Source organism: Physella acuta, unplaced genomic scaffold, assembly GCF_028476545.2.
Source record: "Physella acuta isolate Inbredline_101_S28 unplaced genomic scaffold, ASM2847654v3 ptg001542l, whole genome shotgun sequence".
Classification (NCBI taxonomy): Eukaryota; Metazoa; Mollusca; class Gastropoda; family Physidae; genus Physella; species Physella acuta.
The window spans coordinates 102,194-123,624 of NW_026733057.1; the positions used below are offsets into that span (position 1 = coordinate 102,194).

The window sequence follows — 21,431 nt, forward strand, 5'->3', positions numbered from 1 at the left end:
AGACGCCCCAGGGTTTGTCCACACTATAGTCCAGACGCCCGAGGGTTTGTCCACACTACAGTCCAGACGCCCCAGGGTTTGTCCACACTACAGTCCAGACGCCCCAGGGTTTGTCCACACTATAGTCCAGACGCCCCAGGGTAAACAAAGCCGGCGCTATATTTCTTGGATCTTAGCTTTTTGGGACGCGGGTTTGTCCACACTACAGTCCAGACGCCCCAGGGTTTGTCCACACTACAGTCCAGACGCCCCAGGGTTTGTCCACACTATAGTCCAGACGCCCCAGGGTTTGTCCACACTACAGTCCAGACGCCCCAGGGTTTGTCCACACTATAGTCCATACGCCCCAGGGTTTGTCCACACTATAGTCCAGACGCCCCAGGGTTTGTCCACACTATAGTCCAGACGCCCGAGGGTTTGTCCACACTACAGTCCAGACGCCCCAGGGTTTGTCCACACTACAGTCCAGACGCCCCAGGGTTTGTCCACACTATAGTCCAGACGCCCCAGGGTAAACAAAGCCGGCGCTATATTTCTTGGATCTTAGCTTTTTGGGACGCGGGTTTGTCCACACTACAGTCCAGACGCCCCAGGGTTTGTCCACACTACAGTCCAGACGCCCCAGGGTTTGTCCACACTATAGTCCAGACGCCCCAGGGTTTGTCCACACTATAGTCCAGACGCCCCAGGGTTTGTCCACACTATAGTCCAGACGCCCCAGGGTTTGTCCACACTATAGTCCAGACGCCCCAGGGTTTGTCCACACTATAGTCCAGACGCCTGAGGGTTTGTCCACACTACAGTCCAGACGCCCCAGGGCGTGCTGTGTGGAAGCCTTAAGCGTGCATTAATTGCCCTCTGTTTAGTCATCAACTGGAGTAGCTGGACGTAGGAGTGCTCTTTAACACGAACATAGGTGCCATAGTGTTCATAGGGGAGCCGGGGAGTCCGCCCCCGTTGTAGTTGAATCAAGTAGTAACCTTGCCCCAATCAACGGACCCCATGTGCTCTGGTAGCCACTGGGAAACTCAGGGCGCCCATCCGTACTCTATTGCCGGGGCGCTCAAAGACGCCTGCTGTTAGATTTAGTCATCAGCTTTAGTAGTAGATGGCGCTATTTGAAATGAATGTAGGCGCCATAGTGATTTTCCGACTTTCCATGACCACAATCAATACGCTGCAACTGACGATAAGGGCTTGTCCTGTCTGCAAACAACCAGCCAATATGGCAGCATCATCTCTGTAGATCAGGGGAGAAGCACAACCTCTCTCTCTCTGCAACTTTCGGGTTTCCGGTAGAGAAAGTAGCAGCAGTTTGTTACTGAAAACAGGCCGCCCAGCTCTCCTTTTAAAATGGACCATTGTTTCTTCCAGGTATCTCTTCGCCCCCCCCCCCCCCCTTCACAAAACACGTCTAACCCCCCTGCCCCTGAACGAAATTTATTTATATAGAAAATATCTAGAAAAAAATAATTTTTTAACCACAACTCCCCCCCCCCCACCCCCCCCCCCCCCCACTCACCCAAAGTTTCAAGTGCCCCGATGAAACAATACGATTCCGAGTACTGTTTTGTTCTTAAAAATAATGTAAGTGAAATAGTTACTCGATTTACTTGCTTAAAAAGCCCGCAATTCCCTGTGCTACATGGTTGTTACGCCACTGCTTGAAATTATTGGCTCTTTCTACTGCTTTAGGGCGTGGTATGGTAGGTAATGCTTAATTAAAGACCCTAATATTATAATGATCCTTCTCTCAGTCGCATTGCTCCATGCGTGCATTGTTATTGTAAAAATGCAACCGGGTTTTCGAATTTGATATGTAATAGTCTATATTACTGTTATAAAATATTAAAATAATGTTAATAGCAAACATAATTTTAACAATTGCATCAGTGCATTATTCGCATGGTTCGATTTTAGAAATGTAAACAAACAACAGTAAAACAGTAAATTAAACAGTGAACAGGTGGGCGTTTCTGACTTAATACCAACAAAAATCGTTCTATTTTAAGTAACAGGAACTCCACCTGACTCATTTTTCTTTCCACTGCGCAAGGCACAACTTAGCAAAATGGCGGATATCAGGAAAAGTCACAGTGCAAAGTGAATTTTATACTTGTAAAAGAATTTTACAATGGCAACTGTGTTACATTTTTCTGCAGCTGGCTAGCGATTAATTTTGGCCATATATTGGATACTGTTTCTTGGAATTTCACTTTCTGGGTAGATCTAGTTGTTGCGGACATTGCACCAACGATATTTTAATTATTTTTATAATTTTTTTCATTACCACTGACTTGAGTAGGATTCTACCACCGCCCAGCCCAGTTTGTTTTGCATGACAAAAACAATTTTCTGTTTACTCTTACAGTTGATAGATCTAGTATTTATATCGAAGGATCTAAATTATAAATCTATTCATATTAGATTCTTGATCTTAAGTCTAGATTACTAGATATGTAAGCAAGTTCTCCAGATTTAGATTTGTTGGAGCAATTTAATAATTTGGTGGACTCTCGGATACTTTGGCAAAATTGACTTTGGTAACTTGGTAAGTATTACTAGATCTAGATCTAGATCTATTAAGTATTTGCCTAATTCATTAGTTATAGTTAGGCCTATATTATTGTAGTTTATAGTATTATAATTATAGGATCTAGTAAATAGGCCTACTATTTACTAAATAGGTCTAGGCCTAACACTGCCTAACTGAATAACATATTTGGGTAATCTATCGTTTTGGGTACGTAAAATCGCCCGCGATTTGTAATGTGAAAAACAGGTGACTCCTTAAATTTTAATAATTATTTCACATTTTGAGGAGGATTTATGTTTTAAAAAATTCAAAAATGTTTCCTTGATTCATTTATGTACCTGTTTTTAAACAATTGAATTAAAACGTTTCCGTAATAAATGAAGACTAGCGATGTTTCCAACAGATGCAATCATGCACATTTACTATAGCAGCCATCTTGTCTGTTTTATTTTTATAAGCTTTTAGCGCCAGATTCAGGGGGAAGTCACTCTATTTTACAAATGGCTGCTGTTTATATAGCAAATCTTGCTCTCAGACACTGCTGTTTAAAGTTAATTTCTGGCCTATATCGATATATTTAGCCATCGATTTAGGTTTATTATTCATTTATCTATAATATTTGACACAAAAGTATGACAATATACTTCTATTAAAGCCTTGACAATGAGGTAGCGTTTTCGTACATAAATAGCCGCGGGCGATTTTACGTACCCAAAACGATAGATTACCCATATTTGTAGTGTAGCCCTTCTTATTAAAGTTCATATGACTAGGCCTATACAGTATACCAATTATTTATAGAGCGTGAAGTTAAATACTTTGGTTCATTGATAAGTATTATGTTGTTTGATCTTGCATTCCAAGCAAGAAAAATATGCAATGAATAAGATGTTCATCAGACAACTATGGGAAATATGTTTGTAATAGCTCCAGTCTAGCATCTTTACTAACTTACTCTTGTCAACAGACAAGTGCACTTTCACATGCTGCTTGATTTTTGTGTATGCACATTGGTATTTCTTTATATGAATGTTGCTGGTTTGCCCTCATATTTCTTTTTCATTTTTACAGGTGTGACTGTTAGACATCTGGCCATAACTTCCTTAGACAGCGATTGCCACATTGGCACCCTTGCTCGGACCTCAGACTGAAAAATGTCTTTCCTTAGTAGTTTTAAAAAGCTTTTTCGGTTTGGAGCTGATGATGCCCATGACAAGAAGAAAGGCCAGTGGAATGTTAACATAAAAAAAGATACTGACCCAACACAGTTCTGGGAAATAACCGGAGAGATTGGAGAAGGTGCTTTTGGAGCAGTCTATAAGGTGACAATGTAGAGAAATAATATATGACAATATGTTTTAATGAAATAATCTATGTTTATTATATCAGCCTATCATTACTAAGGAGTCCTTGTGCAAAACAATTTATTTGTGTAAGGGGATTTTGATTAGTGCGTAAAGCTTAAAATTATTCTATTTTAATTGTTAATGCTTTTAACTATTTAAAACATTTAGGCACGCAACAAAGAGACAAATCAATTTGCTGCGCTCAAACAAGTGGAGATAAAGAATGAAGAGGACTTGGAAGATTTCTCTGTAGAGATAAATATCCTAGCAGAGTGTGCCCACAAAAATATTGTAGGGCTGCATGAAGCTTTTTTCTTTGAAAATAAACTATGGGTGAGTTTATGTCCTCTGGTTATTTTCTGGTTATTATTGGATGGATTTTGAGTTCAAGATCTTTTTTTTTAAAAGTTTGCTTTTGTTATTTTTAAATGTTAGTGAATTAAAATTAGTACATTTTTTTCAATCAGTTTTTAAAATGTTTTTTTTTCCAGATGTTTATAGAATACTGTGGTGGGGGTGCACTAGATTCTATTATGGTGGATCTAGAAAAGCCTTTATCTGAACCCATGATCCGTTATGTAGCCCATGAGATGTGTGTTGCACTAGCTTTTCTTCATGAACACAGGGTAATCCACAGAGACATCAAAGCAGGCAATGTACTGCTCACATCAGAAGGAGAGGTGAAATTAGGTTGGTTTTTACTTGCACATTTCAGTTTTACAAAATTCAAGTGTTAAGTTTTAGTGCTAAATGGTAGTTTTTTTTGTTAGCTTTTAAATTTCATTGATCCGTAACAGGCTTAAAAACATTAAATTATTTACAAATTTAAGTTTTATTGGTTGTTTTATTCCCTTTCCAAATTTACTTTTTGTTTGTTTCAGCTGATTTTGGTGTATCTGCTAAGAACACAAAAACTGCCCAAAGACGTGACACATTTATCGGGACCCCTTATTGGTAAGCCACTTAGTTGTTTAATGTCATTTTTGACAAACTATTTAACAAAGGATATGTAGTTGTTGATTGTGGCGAGCTTTATTATTTATAAATGCAGCTATTCCACTTCCTAAATGCATCTAAATTAACATGCTTTGGCAGCAATTATTGTTGCTATTAAAATTGTTTACATTTTTATGGTTGTATAATTTTCTTGAATGGAATTATTATCATATTTAGGATGGCCCCAGAAGTAATAATGTGTGAAACATTAAAGGATGTGCCTTATGATTACAAAGCTGACATTTGGTCTTTAGGTAAAGATCTTTCCATTCGAATAATGTCAACTTATTCTTCACTTTTAATGTTAACTTCTTCACACTTAATAATATTCTGGGAATAACGTTCATATATCCACCATCTCTGTAACTAAAGTGTAACATTCATATGTACCCACAATATGGTGTACACAACATTCTCATAATGACATGGTGTACACAACATTCTCACAATGACATGGTGTACACAACATTCTCACAATGACATGGTGTACACAACATTCTCACAATGACATGGTGTACACAACATTCTCACAATGACATGGTGTGCACAACATTCTCACAATGACATGGTGTGCACAACATTCTCACAATGACATGGTGTACACAACATTCTCACAATGACATGGTGTACACAACATTCTCACAATGACATGGTGTACACAACATTCCCACAATGACATGGTGTACACAACATTCTCACAATGACATGGTGTACACACCATTCTCACAATGACATGGTGTACACAACATTCTCACAATGACATGGTGTACACAACATTCCCACAATGACATGGTGTACACAACATTCTCACAATGACATGGTGTACACACCATTCTCACAATGACATGGTGTACACAACATTCTCACAATGACATGGTGTACACAACATTCTCACAATGACATGGTGTACACAACATTCTCACAATGACATGGTGTACACAACATTCTCACAATGACATGGTGTACACAACATTCTCACAATGACATGGTGTACACAACATTCTCACAATGACATGGTGTACACAACATTCTCACAATGACATGGTGTACACAACATTCCCACAATGACATGGTGTACACAACATTCCCACAATGACATGGTGTACACAACATTCTCACAATGACATGGTGTACACAACATTCTCACAATGACATGGTGTACACAACATTCTCACAATGACATGGTGTACACAACATTCTCACAATGACATGGTGTACACAACATTCTCACAATGACATGGTGTACACAACATTCTCACAATGACATGTTTTAATGTCAACCATATATATGAAACATTCCCCAGGTATAACTATGATAGAGTTTGCCCAGATAGAGCCCCCAAACAAAGACATGCATCCCATGAGAGTGTTAATTAAAATACAGAAATCAGATCCCCCAGGGTTTGATAAACCATCCAAGTGGTACGTTTCAATGTCTCTTCAGCTTATTGTCTCATGTTATTGTGATCAACTACAAAGTTCTTATAAAAAGTGTTTAGAACGTCAACTGTTCTGTGAATGTCAACTGTTCTGTGAATGTCAACTGTTCTGTGAATGTCAGCTGTTCTGTGAATGTCAGCTGTTTTGTGAATGTCAAATTCAAATATTCTATTAATGTTAAATGTTCTATGAATGTTAAATGTTCTATGAATATCAAATGTTCTATGAATGTCAAATATTCTATGAATGTCAAATGTTCTATGAATGTCAAATGTTCTATGAATGTCAAATGTTCTATGAATGTCAAATGTTCTATGAATATCAAATGTTCTATGAATGTCAAATGTTCTACAAATGTCAAATTTTCTACAAATGTTCTATGAATGTCAAATGTTCTATGAATGTCAAATGTTCTATGAATGTCAAATGTTCTATGAATGTCAAATGTTCTATGAATGTCAAATGTTCTATGAATGTCAAATGTTCTATGAATGTCAAATGTTCTACAAATGTCAAATGTTCTATGAATGTCAAATGTTCTATGAATGTCAAATGTTCTATGAATGTCAACTGTTCTACAAATGTTAAATGTTCTATGAATGTCAAATGTTCTACAAATGTCAAATGTTCTGTGAATGTCAAATGTTCTACAAATGTTAAAATGTTCTATGAATATCATTTTGAGTAATGCCATTGATGAGGAGGTGCAGACTTACGCTAGTGTATGCAAACCTTTCAGGTCAAGTAGCTTTAAAGACTTTGTCAACAAGTGCCTGATCAAAAACCCAGAACTGAGAGCTACTGCCCACGAACTTTTGGAGGTAACTCTACCTGTCCTTGTTATAGTTATTTTTTGGAGGTAACTCTACCTGTCCTTGTTATAGTTATTTTTTGGAGGTAACTCTACCTGTCCTTGTTATAGTTATTTTTTGGAGGTAACTCTACCTGTCCTTGTTATAGTTATTTTTTGGAGGTAACTCTACCTGTCCTTGTTCTAGTTATTTTTTGGAGGTAACTCTACCTGTCCTTGTTCTAGTTATTTTTTGGAGGTAACTCTACCTGTCCTTGTTCCAGTTATTTTTTGGAGGTAACTCTACCTGCCCTTGTTCTAGTTTTTATTTTGTTATTTTTTAAATAGTAAAAATACAAATGCAGGCAATAATTATATACTATTTTAAACTTCACTATTTCAGCAGTAAATGACAATGTTGTGTAATTTTACTTTTTTTTTTCTGGTGTTTCTTGTTTCTTTTAACATTAGCATAAAATGAACTTGAACTAGTTATGCGCACCCATTGTGTCTATCAACCTTACCTCTCTTTGTCCCCAGCACCCATTTATAAAGGACTACACCAACAAAACAGCCATCTTGGATCTTATCTATGAGGCCAAAGCTGAGGTTGTTGAAGTTGTGGAGGACCTTACAGAAGATGAGGACATTCTGGCTATAAAGGTCAGAGTGTACACTGGCTGTAATCATTAAGTCTGCCCTGTAGTGGGCCTACAGCTAGATGAAGGATTAACTCAGTCATTTAGTTGATGTCTGTAATCATTTAGTCTGCTCTGTAGTGGGCCTACAGCTAGATGAAGGGTGAACTCAGTCATTTAGTTGCTGACTGTAATCATTTAGTCTGCTCTGTAGTGGGCCTACAGCTAGATGAAGGGTGAACTCAGTCATTTAGTTGCTGACTGTAATCATTAAGTCTGCCCTGTAGTGGGCCTACACAGCTAGATGAAGGGTGAACTCAGTCATTTAGTTGATGTCTGTAATCATTAAGTCTGCCCTGTAGTGGGCCTACAGCTAGATGAAGGGTGAACTCAGTCATTTAGTTGCTGACTGTAATCTTAACCCTTGAAGCCCTGATCTTGTTTATGAATAAATATTTCGGTGAAATTGAATATATGTGTAGAAGATTTATGATTGATATGAATATGCACCTAGCTTTAAATGAGCCCCATAAAAAAGATGATATTGCAGTAGGCATCTAGCTGCATCAAGTCACTTGATCACTACAGCCTGTGTGGTGTGTCGTCACCTTTAGATTAGAAATATTTCCCCTTTAATTGAAAACTGTCCTATTCAATCTTGATGTTGTGGTAATAAAAGTCTCTAAATCTCTTTAAATTTAAATCCCTGGCATTCCTAAGCAGGACCAAACCATGTTAGTGATCCCCACAAGAATCCCAAGGATCAGTTGATTTTATCATTTGCAAATAGGCTCAACTTCTCTTGTTTTAAATAAACATTTAGTTGGTACTGATATAGTCTGATTGATCACTATTTTTTACCTCGAGAGTTTATGCTTGTATTCCAGAGAAATATGAGTGCAGACTCCCAGTCAATAGACCTGGACAGCATTTCACTTGCTAGTGATGAGAAAGATAAGGTAAGCTTGGTATGGTGTGTGGTTTATGAATGTTGTAAGAAGCACGCTGCCAGCATTAAGTAACCTCTGCTCTAATCCCCAGGAACATGGTGATGAACATCACAAAAGTCTGAAGCCAGTCTCTGTGGTGGTCTCAAGTGCTGACAAATCACCTTCAGTAAAACGCAAGCCTGCCCCATCTCCTCCACACGCTGAGGTCCCCAAACCCTCACTACCTGTTGTAACAGAAGTCCCCGCCCCCCAGCCTCCTTCACCTGCAGTAGCAGAAGTCCCCGCCCCCCAGCCTCCTGTACCTGTCATCATTGAAGTCCCCGCCCCCCAACCAACTGTAACAGAAGTGAGCCAACAGTCTGATGTAGAGAAACCGTCATCATCAGATGAAGGCATTGGGGATGAGAAGTCTAGCTCTGAAGGCTCTGATATCACTGAGGTCAGTAGCAGGATCTTTGCTGCTGTTTCTACACTTGTCACGTCTGTTTTTATCACATTTGTAGTCATTTGATGACATTGTTTTGACGTCTAATGACATTGTGCCATCTTGGATAACATTCTTGTGCAGAGCCGGTGTTAGGAATACACGGGGCCTAGTGCCAACCATCCGCACGGGGCCTACTTTTTTCCATTATATAAATAGCCTATATATATCTATATCTATCTATATATATAAAAAGCAATGTATGTGTGTGTGTGTGTCTGTGTGTCCTTTATGCATTACTACACCTCTCAACACATCGCCGTGAAACTTTGGGAAGTTGTTGAGAATATTCCTGGGGAGGTTTCTGCGAAAAAAAAAATTTCAAATTCGCAGGGGTGGCGCCCCGGCAGGGCGCAATTTGTTTTTCTCTATATACGGTATATAAAAATAAAAGTCTATCTATATACGGTATATAAAAATAAAAGTCTATTTTGATTTCACACTGTTCATCCGATAGGCATGAAACTTTGGGGAGTTGATTAGAACACTCTAGGGAAGGGTTCTGTACAAAAAACATTTTTAATTTCGCAAGGGCGGCGCCACGGGAGGATGCGATTTTTCTCTATATACGGTATATACCTGCTCAGGTCGGGGGCTAATTCGAGTCCACCCATCTCCAGTCACCTCAGGTCAAATGCGAGGCGACCGTACCCTTCATACAGGGAGGTGTGTGACACTATAATTTACGGCCTGTCGCAGTTTATGTGGGTGATAACTCACTAGCATCAACCGGGGCCTCAGTTATAACAATCAACAACGTCGGCATTCGAATATGTCGTTTTTCCCAAGTGAATTCAGCAAAAAAATTTTAAGTTTCCAAACTAATTCAGATAACAGTGAAGGTGCTGAAGCGCGGGGCCACTTCAGGCGCGGGGCCTGGGGCGTCCGCCCCGTTCGCCACCCCCAAACGCCGGCTCTGTTCTTGTGTCATCTCTGATGACATTGTAACATCTAGTAATATTATTGTGATGTGACATCTTAATTGACATAGTTTTGACCAATCTAATGTCATAGTTGTGACATCTCTAATGTCATAGTTGTGACATCTCTAATGTCATAGTTGAGACATCTCTAATGTCATAGTTGTGACATCTCTAATGTCATAGTTGTGACATCTCTAATGTCATAGTTATAACATCGCTAATGACACTGACTAGTCTCTACATTGCCCAATGTTGCAGGATGTGAAGTCAGCTCCTACAGAAGACTCAAGCAGCAAGAGTGAGGTGATGGTGTCAGAGATTGTCACTGACATCATTGACGACGTCCTCAACTCCACCACATCAGAGCCCTCTGTGGCCAGTGTGGTGTTTGACACCTTCAAAGATTTTGTTTCACCTGAGGGCAGCGCTGAGGAAACAGGCCAGGCTGACAGACCAGAGGACACCATAGTGCTGCCTGCTCAGGGCACAGAGAAGCCAGACCTACCTGGAGAGATTACATCACCTAAAGTGGAAAAAACAGAATCACCTGCAGAAGTTACACCGCCTAAAGTGGAAAAAACAGAATTACCTGCAGAAGTTTGTGTTGAAGAAACTGTTGTTAGCTTACCTGATTCTGATGCTGGCATAATTGCTGCCAATGGCTATGTGGTCTGTCCTGAAGAGATTCCAGAGCCAGCAGTGGCTGAGAAGAAAGATGGAACAAGCAGTGAATCTGAGGAGAGCAGGCCCCAACACAAGCAGTCCACTCTGATAGTGCCAGCCCCGGCTGCCGTGCCACAGACTGACCTGGATACTTTTGAGACCAAGATGATTGACGAGGTGTCTGTGGACGACGAGTCGGACAAGAGGTCAGACTCTGGCAGCATCAACACAGTGGACAGCGACATGCAGGACCCAGACAAAAATGGAGAGGGTGCACCCGTCCAGAGACGACAGAAGAAAGGACAAATCCGCACACGCAATGTGAGTACGCTATACGCACATTAAAAAACTCTTTGTACATGTATCAGATGATTAATTCTGTCCACCCACTACACTCTCCTCCTGTCCACCCACTCTCCATCTTTCCACCCACTCTCCATCTGTCCACCCACTCTCTCCACCTGTCCACCCACTCTCCATCTGTCCACCCACTCTCTCCACCTGTCCACCCACTCTCCATCTGTCCACCCCCTCTCTCCATCTGTCCACCCAATCTCTCCATCTGTCTACCCACTCTCTCCATCTGTCCACCCACTCTCTCCATCTGTCCACCCACTCTCTCATCTGTCCACCCACTCTCTCCATCTGTCCACCCACTCTCCATCTGTCCACCCACTCTCTCCATCTGTCCACCCACTCTCTCCATCTGTCCACCCACTCTCTCCATCTGTCCACCCTCTCTCTCCATCTGTCCACCCACTCTCTCCATCTGTCCACCCACTCTCTCCATCTGTCCATCCACTCTCCTCCTGTCCACCCACTCTCTCCATCTGTCCACCCACTCTCTCCATCTGTCCACCCACTCTCTCCATCTGTCTACCCACTCTCTCCATCTGTCCACCCACTCTCTCCATCTGTCCACCCACTCTCTCCATCTGTCCACCGACTCTCTCCACCTGTCCACCCACTCTCTCCATCTGTCCACCCACTCTCTCCATCTGTCCACCCACTCTCTCCATCTGTCCACCCACTCTCTCCATCTGTCCACCCACTCTCTCCATCTGTCCACCCACTCTCTCCATCTGTCCACCCACTCTCTCCATCTGTCCACCCACTCTCTCCATCTGTCCACCCACTCTCTCCATCTGTCCACCCACTCTCTCCATCTGTCTACCCACTCTCTCCATCTGTCCACCCACTCTCTCCATCTGTCTACCCACTCTCTCCATCTGTCCACCCACTCTCTCCATCTGTCCACCCACTCTCTCCATCTGTCCACCCACTCTCTCCATCTGTCCACCCACTCTCTCCATCTGTCCATCCACTCTCTCCATCTGTCCACCCACTCTCTCCATCTGTCCACCCACTCTCTCCTATAGTCCACCAAACATGTAACCAAACATAGGTTCAACCCTTTATAAATGTGTATCACCCAGATCCTGAAAAAGTGAACCTGTTGACATTTACTTGATTAGAACTCTCAGTGTTTTATTTCCTCCACTCTTGTAGGAGAGCAAGAGCCATTATAGGACAATAGCAAAGACTAGAACCTACATGAAAGATGGTCAGGTGATTACATCAACAACTACCAAAGTTATTGCCACAGGTGAAGAGAACAGGGTGAGAGAGGAACACTTACACAGGTCAGTTGAGTGCTTTGACTCATCCATTTCTCACCTCACTGCTGACCCAAAACTCTTGAGTTCCTGGGCTTGAGTCCACCCAGCTTTAATTGGTACCTGACTCACTTTAGGTAGTAAAATGGGCTGGTCATAGTGCTGACTACACTATCTCTTCATGTTCTCAAGTCATTGCCCCATAGACCCTAAGGTTGGAAAGGTCTTTTATACTTAGAGAGGGGGGGTGGGGATTTGCATGCGGCTCCTCACTTACTCATCCATTTATCACCTCCACATTGTAAAAAGTCAAATTTTGTAGACTGGGATGATGTGGATTATCGGATAGATCTTCGTATTGTTGGTAGCTAGCTTCACATCACCCCTCATTCATAGTATGCAATGTCTGCATGTACTTGATCGTAATGTCAGACTTGTTGGCCGCTTATAACCTTAGGTGCAGGTAACTTCTGTTCTGATTGTGTGTTTTCTCCTTCCTTTGACTTTGTTGAAAAGAAGCAAGTCAATCATCTTATTACAAATGCAGGATTATGGTCCATTACTTACTGCCGTAATATTTTAAGTAGGCCTATATCGGCTAGGTTTCTATGTGTTTGCATATTTGACGAAGGAACATAAAGAAAATATTGTACACTTGCACCTTCTTCAAATAGAATTTTTTCTTAGACCAGTACATCAAAATTAATAGATATTAATAATAATAGAATGAATAAAGTTAATGTAATAAATTCTTCATGCTAGGGGAGATAATTTAAAGGGAATTAACTCTGATACTAAATTTAGCTGTCTATGTTGATATTTATCTTAAATTATCCCCTATTTTCTTTATTTATTATTATTACTTTATATACCATTAGATGAACATTTAAGACTGCTATTTTTTAAATTATTATCTATATCCAAGTGGTTCATATTGGGGTGGTGGCAAGGGTGGACTAGCTGTATCCAAGTGGTTCATATTGGGGTTTTTCATAGTGCATCTTTAAAAACCCAAGCCTTTGGTCAGAATCCTATAATTCACAGGCCTATTTACAAAATTCAATACACAGTAATATCAAAACGACAAATCGGAAGGGGCAATGAACACATTAAAAAAAACAACCTCAAAGCAATAATTGCCAATAGCAGCACTGATCCTATCGGCCCATCGGGATTTTTTCGTTCTGGCCCTACATGATTTTCACGTTGTGAAAACTAGGTGTGGGGTGTGGTTTATGGTAGGGTGGGGTGTGGTTTACAGTAGGGTGGGGTGTGGGCCGGGTTGGTGTGGGGGTAGGTTTACTCTGTGTGGGGTGGGGTAATGGAAAGTGGTCTTTTTGGTGGTATATGAGTGATTGCATGTGTTCTTGGAGGTAAGTGGATATCGTATTTCTTGCGGGTTGGGGTATGGGGTGGTGTGGCTATGAAAAAGGGTATGCGGTAGGTTGGTTTGGGGTTGGAGTTACGTGAAAGGGGGGGGGGAGGTTGGTGTTTGTTTGTGTTTGCTTTTCTGTTTGTGGTTGTGTTTGCGTTTGTGTTAATGTTTACGTTTTTGTTTGCGTTTGTATTTGCTTTTGTGTTTTTGTTTTGGTTGTTTGTGTGGAATAGGGTTAAGTTTTCAGGCCTGGCCAGGACGGCTAGTATATATATACTAGCCGTCGGTACCCGGTACCCGTTATAAATAACATAGGCTACCAATACCTATTAGAAAAACCAAATCATGTAGGCCTACACATTAGTCAACACAACACTATACTAAATGAACACACTGATTAGGGGGTCATCCATAAATGACGTCACGCTTTTTTGATGACTTTTACCTCCCCCCCCCCCCTCCGTCACACGTCGTCACAAAAAGCCAGACCCCCCCCCCTAAAATGACGTCACACCTCAGCCTACAACCCCCCTCAAAATTGTAGTTGATTTTTTTTAACATGGATATTTTTCTAAAATCTTGTCTGAACTATGTCAAAATAGAGTATTTTAATCAATTCCTATTACAATTTATTAAAACAGTTTTCTAAAACGCGGAATAACGTCTAAAAATTCGTTTTCTGACGTTGCTTTTGTATAAAGCAAAAGTGTGACGTCGACCCATCTGAACCCCCCCCCCCCTCCCCCTCATCACACACCGTCACAAAATTACGGACCCCCCCCCTCCCCCCTACGAGTGTGACGTCATTTATGGACGACCCCTTAGGAGAATTAGATGATACCTTTAAAACCCCAGTAGTTCAATGGTGTTTCTGTTGTTTTTAAAAGTAATATGTATTACTTTAGACAGAGAAAATTTTATAAATGTCACAGAGTACGTCCGGATAAGTATATATATATATATATATATATATATATATATATATATATATATATATATAAATAAATATATAAATATATATATATATATATATATATATATATATATATATATATATATATATATATATATATATATATATATATATATATATATATATAAATATAAATATATAAATATAAATATATATATATATATATATATATATATATATATATATATATATATATATATATATATATATATATATATATATATATATATATATATATATATATATATATATATATATATATATATATATATATGTATATATAAATATAAATAAATATATATATATATATATATATATATATATATGTATATATATAAATATGTATATATATAAATATGTATATATATAAATATGTATATATATAAATATAAATATAAATATATATATATATATATATATATGTATGTATATATATATATATATATATATATATATATATATATATATATATATATATATATATACACGGGTAATATATACGGGTTGGTTATAGAATCAGATATGAACTTATTACAACTTGTGGTAGTATATAGACAGCAGATATAAAGTAAGAACTTAATAGTGAATGCGGCTTAGTACAAAGGGCAAATGCCAGCTACTGGAGCGCCTATATTAGCATTGTGATTACACTGCAAGCAAATATGAATGTTTTGAGAGTGTCTGCCCCACCCTTCCCTAGATGTCCCAAACAAGAAGCGTGTATTGATCTCTGCTTCTCTCCCCTGCTCACGTCTATTAGCACCATTGGGACAGCGCGCGGATTACTGAGTGACTCATCCAATCATTGAGGGGACGTTCTGTAGAGGGGATTTTGTTAACCCTACATCACCCAGCTGTAATACACATGTAGACTTGTGGATTTTGTTAACCCTACATCACCCAGCTGTAATACACATGTAGACTTGGGGATTTTGTTAACCCTACGTCACCCAGCTGTAATACACATGTAGACTTGGGGATTTTGTTAACCCTACGTCACCCAGCTGTAATACACATGTAGACTTGGGGATTTTGTTAACCCTACGTCACCCAGCTGTAATACACATGTAGACTTGTGGATTTTGTTAACCCTACGTCACCCAGCTGTAATACACATGTAGACTTGTGGATTTTGTTAACCCTACGTCACCCAAATGTAATACACATGTAGACTTGGGGATTTTGTTAACCCTACGTCACCCAGCTGTAATACACATGTAGACTTGTGGATTTTGTTAACCCTACGTCACCCAAATGTAATACACATGTAGACTTGTGAATTTTGTTAACCCCGTGAGTCCCTACATGTAGACTTGTGAATCAATCCAACCAAGTAAAGAAATCCCCTATCTCTAGTCTACGCTCTATTGAAGATCTGCACAGTGTACCTCTAAACTGAGGGGGGGGGGGCAAAGAGAAGGCCATGCAGCAGTTGTGGCCAGAGAGAAGGCCATACAACATAGTAGTGTGGCCAGAGAGAAGGCCATGCAACAGTTGTGGCCAGAGAGAAGGCCATGCAACAGTTGTGGCCAGAGAGAAGGCCATGCAACAGTTGTGGCCAGAGAGAAGACCATGCAACATAGTAGTGTGGCCAGAGAGAAGGCCATGCAACAGTTGTGGCCAGAGAGAAGGCCATGCAACAGTTGTGGCCAGAGAGAAGGCCATGCAACAGTTGTGGCCAGAGAGAAGACCATGCAACATAGTAGTGTGGCCAGAGAGAAGGCCATGCAACAGTTGTGGCCAGAGAGAAGGCCATGCAACAGTTGTGGCCAGAGAGAAGGCCATGCAACAGTTGTGGCCAGAGAGAAGACCATGCAACATAGTAGTGTGGCCAGAGAGAAGGCCATGCAACAGTTGTGGCCAGAGAGAAGGCCATGCAACAGTTGTGGCCAGAGAGAAGGCCATGCAACAGTTGTGGCCAGAGAGAAGGCCATACAACAGTTGTGGCCAGAGAGAAGGCCATGCAACAGTTGTGGCCAGAGAGAAGGCCATGCAACAGTTGTGGCCAGAGAGAAGGCCATGCAACAGTTGTGGCCAGAGATTGATGTGAACTGGCCCTCGGATGGACATTGCTTGACACTCCTCACAGACTCGCGGCGTTTTCTTGTATTGATTTTTAGGGGCGATGGCTCAAGTCAGCGCTTTAAATAGCCGCTCTCCGTGTGCGTGTGTTTGTGTGTGTGTCTGTATGTGTGAGCGCGCTGCTCACTGGGCAGTTGATGGAGATTCACGTTAGTGGTTAACTGGCTAAAATAGCCGCTCTCTGTGTGTGTTTACTGGACAGTTTGAGATTCACGTGTGTGATCTACTGTCTAAAATTGCCGCTCTGTGTGTGCTCACGTTGTAGCTGATGGAGATTCACGTTAACCAATGATCTACAGGGTTAAACTTTGACCTGCAGTCTCGTAGTTCCCCATTCATATTTCTGTCAAAGTGTGTAAGATCCTGTCAAGTTTTCTCTTGTGGAAATTCCCAGCAGGACAGGCTCAAGTGGAGCTTTGTGTGAGTCAGTCTTGAAACAATGACTTGATACAATGTAGGATGTGACTTTTCTTGTCTAGCTTTCTCACACCACCATCTTCCTATGGATCTATTGCCGTCTGTACATTCAATGGATCAACTGCCTGAATACACTGTGTACTTGTATATGTGTACATCCAATGGATCAACTGCCTGAATACACTGTGTACGTGTCCGTCTTTACATTCAATGGATCAACTGCCTGAATACACTGGTGTACATCCAATGGATCAACTGCCTGAATACATTGTTTACTTGTATATGTGTACATCCAATGGATCAACTGCCTGAATACACTGTGTACTTGTCCGTCTGTACATCCAATGGATCCACTGCCTGAATACACTGTGTACGTGTCCGTCTTTACATTCAATGGATCCACTGCCTGAATACACTGGTGTACATCCAATGGATCAACTGCCTGAATACATTGTTTACTTGTATATGTGTACATCCAATGGATCAACTGCCTGAATACACTGTGTACTTGTCCGTCTGTACATCCAATGGATCCACTGCCTGAATACACTGTGTACTTGTATATGTGTACATCCAATGGATCAACTGCCTGAATACACTGTGTACTTGTATATGTGTACATCCAATAAATCAACTGCCTGAATACACTGTGTACTTTGTGAACGGCCATGATTTAGCTGTATAGTGTGAGTATAAGATGTGTGAACAGGACATGTTCGATGGCACGTGCTGGGAGAGTGCCAGGTCTAGTTGGATCTACATGGAGATGGAGCCCAAGCCTCACAGGTCGGCCTGTTTACAGCAAGCAGACGTCAGTGGCCTCACGGAGGAGATGTCATTAGATGTCAACTTGGATGACATCTGGCCAGCAGAAGAGGACAGAACTCTGGAGTTTGTGGAGGGCCAGACAGCTGCTGACACAGAGGAGGACGGGGACTATGAGGAGATCTGTGAGGACCCTTGTTATGTCGCCCCCCATAGGTTGGCCCTGAAGACAGAGACGTGTGCACCAGCCAGAAGGTCGGTATCACTAGACAGCTACCCCCTGCCCAAGAAGTGTTTGCTCAAGCAGTCTGAAAGCTTCCCTCACAGGTCAAGGCCACTGACCTCACCTGGCATTCACACATCACTGGACTCACCCGACACCTACCCGTCACGGCCACTGACCTCACCCGACCCCCTCAGGTCAAGGCCGGCCCCCGACCCGCTGAGGCCACTGGTGCCGACGGACTCCGTCATGTCTGTGTGTACCACGGTGTCGGCCGCCACCAGCTGTGGGAGCCTGTACCGTATCCCGGCCAAAGTCCGCAAGCTTTCATCCAACTCGACCTGGTCGGCCATCAGCAGCAAGCACTTGTTCCCCACAGCCCACCCAGCCCAGGCGCTCAAAGCCCCCAGCTCCCTCCTGCCCAAACTACTGCGGGGCGTCTTCTATTTCCTCTGGTGTGAGAACCCAGACAGGGACCCTTTCAACACCTTCTCCGTGTCGGAGACGGATCTGACGGCCGCCATCTCACACCTGGAGCAGCAGCTGAGCACCAGGATCCGTCATCAGGACGAGAGGAGCCGGGCCAGCTTGTTCTCCACCTTTATTAACTCACACAACCCAGAGCCCGGCTCCCAGAGTAAGGAGCCGGGCTCCGTCAGCTCTCAGAGCAAGGAGCCCGTCCCAGAGAGTGACGATGACGTCAGTGTGGGGCCAGCTCACAGTCTGCCCTTTAGGCTGCAGTTTATCATGGAGAGTTACTGTAACATCTACATGCTAAGGTAGTGTTGAGAGTTACTGTAACATCTACATGCTAAGGTAGTGTTGAGAGTTACTGTAACATCTACATGCTAAGGTAGTGTTGAGAGTTACTGTAACATCTACATGCTAAGGTAGTGTTGAGAGTTACTGTAACATCTACATGCTAAGGTAGTTTTGAGAGTTACTGTAACATCTACATGCTAAGGTAGTGTTGAGAGTTACTGTAACATCTACATGCTAAGGTACCGTTGAGACATGAGTTTCTTGAACTTTGCTTCTTAGACCGTGTATTTGCTGGGGTTTAATGGCCGCCACGATACGATTATGAGCTGGGTTATTTATAGGCCTCTCACTCCGGGTAAAGTAAAATTACCACGCTCCATATTTATAAGCCTCTCACTCCGGGTAAAGTAAAATTACCACGCTCCATATTTATAGGCCTCTCACTCCGGGTAAAGTAAAATTACCACGCTCCATATTTATAGGCCTCTCACTCCGGGTAAAGTAAAATTACCACGCTCCATATTTATAGGCCTCTCACTCCGGGTAAAGTAAAATTACCACGCTCCATATTTATAGGCCTCTCACTCCGGGTAAAGTAAAATTACCACGCTCCATATTTATAGGCCTCTCTCTCTGGGTCAAGTAAAAACACCACGCTCCATATTTATAGGCCCTCTCTCTATGTCAAGTAAAAACACCACGCTCCATATTTATAGGCCTCTCTCTCTGGGTCAAGTAAAAACACCACGCTCCATATTTATAGGCCCTCTCTCTGTGTCAAGTAAAAACACCACGCTCCATACGTGGTCTGTATCGTGTATATCGCTTAGTATTTGACGCCACTGATGGCCATAGTTAGCAAGATATTTTTAAACAACAGCGTGTGTGAAAAGATTGATGCGCTGAAAAGGTCAACTTTGCCGACAATCGATATTTTTGTTGCTGAAATAATTTTTTGGGTAGCGGCGGCCTTGTATGTGTGGACAAAATAAGTGTTGTGTTAGTACACACTTAATACACCAGCTGTTTTACACTTCAGCACACCAACAACAGTGCTACATGGGTGACACACATCCACCACCAGTGTTAGACATAGTGACACCCCACCACCACCCCAGTGTTAGTCATAGTGACACCCCACCACCCCAGTGTTAGACATAGTGACACCCCACCACCCCAGTGTTAGATATAGTGACACCCCCCCAACCCAGTGTTAGACATAGTGACACCCCACCACCCTAGTGTTAGACATAGTGACACCCCACCACCCTAGTGTTATACATAATGACACCCCACCACCCCAGTGTTAGACATAGTGACACCCCACCACCACCAGTGTTAGACATAGTGACACCCCACCACCCCAGTGTAAGACATAGTGACACCCCACCACCCCAGTGTTAGATATAGTGACACCCCCCACCCCAGTGTTAGACATAGTGACACCCCACCACCCTAGTGTTAGACATAGTGACACCCCACCACCCTAGTGTTATACATAATGACACCCCACCACCCCAGTGTTAGACATAGTGACACCCCCCACCCCAGTGTTAGACATAGTGACACCCCACCACCCCATTGTTAGACATAGTGACACCTCACAACCCCAGTGTTATACATAATGACACCCCACCACCCCAGTGTTAGACATAGTGACACCCCACCACCCCAGTGTTAGACATAGTGACACCCCACCACCCCAGTGTTAGACATAGTGACACCCCACCACCCCAGTGTTAGACATAGTGACACCCCACCACCCCAGTGTTAGACATAGTGACACCTCACAACCCCAGTGTTATACTTAATGACACCCCACCACCCCAGTGTTAGACATTGTGACACCCCACCACCCTAGTGTTAGACATAGTGACACCCCACCACCACCACCACCCCAGTGTTAGACATAGTGACACCCCACCACCCCAGTGTTAGACATTGTGACACCCCACCACCCCAGTGTTAGACATTGTGACACCCCACCACCCTAGTGTTAGACATAGTGACACCCCACCACCACCACCACCCCAGTGTTAGACATAGTGACACCCCACCACCCCAGTGTTAGACATAGTGACACCCCACCACCCCAGTGTTAGACATAGTGACACCCCCACCACCCCAGTGTTAGACATTGAATTGTGACACCTCACAACCCCAGTGTTAGACATAGTGACACCCCACCACCACCACCCCAGTGTTAGACATAGTGACACCCCCCACCCCAGTGTTAGACATAGTGACACCCCACCACCCCAGTGTTAGACATAGTGACACCCCACCACCACCACCCCAGTGTTAGACATAGTGACACCCCACCACCCCAGTGTTAGACATAGTGACACCCCCACCACCCCAGTGTTAGACATAGTGACACCCCACCACCACCACCCCAGTGTTAGACATAGTGACACCCCACCACCACCACCCCAGTGTTAGACATAGTGAC

At 42.3% G+C, this 21,431-nt stretch overlaps 1 protein-coding gene across 1 annotated transcript in view; it reads left to right on the plus strand.

Annotated features, from left to right (window-relative positions):
* The first annotated feature begins 2,050 nt into the window (after positions 1-2,050).
* The window catches only part of LOC131928761 (serine/threonine-protein kinase 10), a 29,487-nt gene continuing 10,106 nt past the window's right edge, over positions 2,051-21,431 (plus strand). The window contains exons 1-13 of the mRNA XM_059284878.1: positions 2,051-2,551; positions 3,608-3,858; positions 4,051-4,215; positions 4,374-4,572; positions 4,764-4,836; positions 5,056-5,132; positions 6,183-6,300; positions 7,058-7,139; positions 7,649-7,771; positions 8,634-8,705; positions 8,788-9,135; positions 10,362-11,087; positions 12,276-12,409. Coding sequence (XP_059140861.1) covers positions 3,691-3,858; positions 4,051-4,215; positions 4,374-4,572; positions 4,764-4,836; positions 5,056-5,132; positions 6,183-6,300; positions 7,058-7,139; positions 7,649-7,771; positions 8,634-8,705; positions 8,788-9,135; positions 10,362-11,087; positions 12,276-12,409 — 2,285 coding nt within the window. The 5' untranslated portion in view covers positions 2,051-2,551; positions 3,608-3,690. The remainder of the gene's footprint in view (positions 2,552-3,607; positions 3,859-4,050; positions 4,216-4,373; positions 4,573-4,763; positions 4,837-5,055; positions 5,133-6,182; positions 6,301-7,057; positions 7,140-7,648; positions 7,772-8,633; positions 8,706-8,787; positions 9,136-10,361; positions 11,088-12,275; positions 12,410-21,431) is intronic.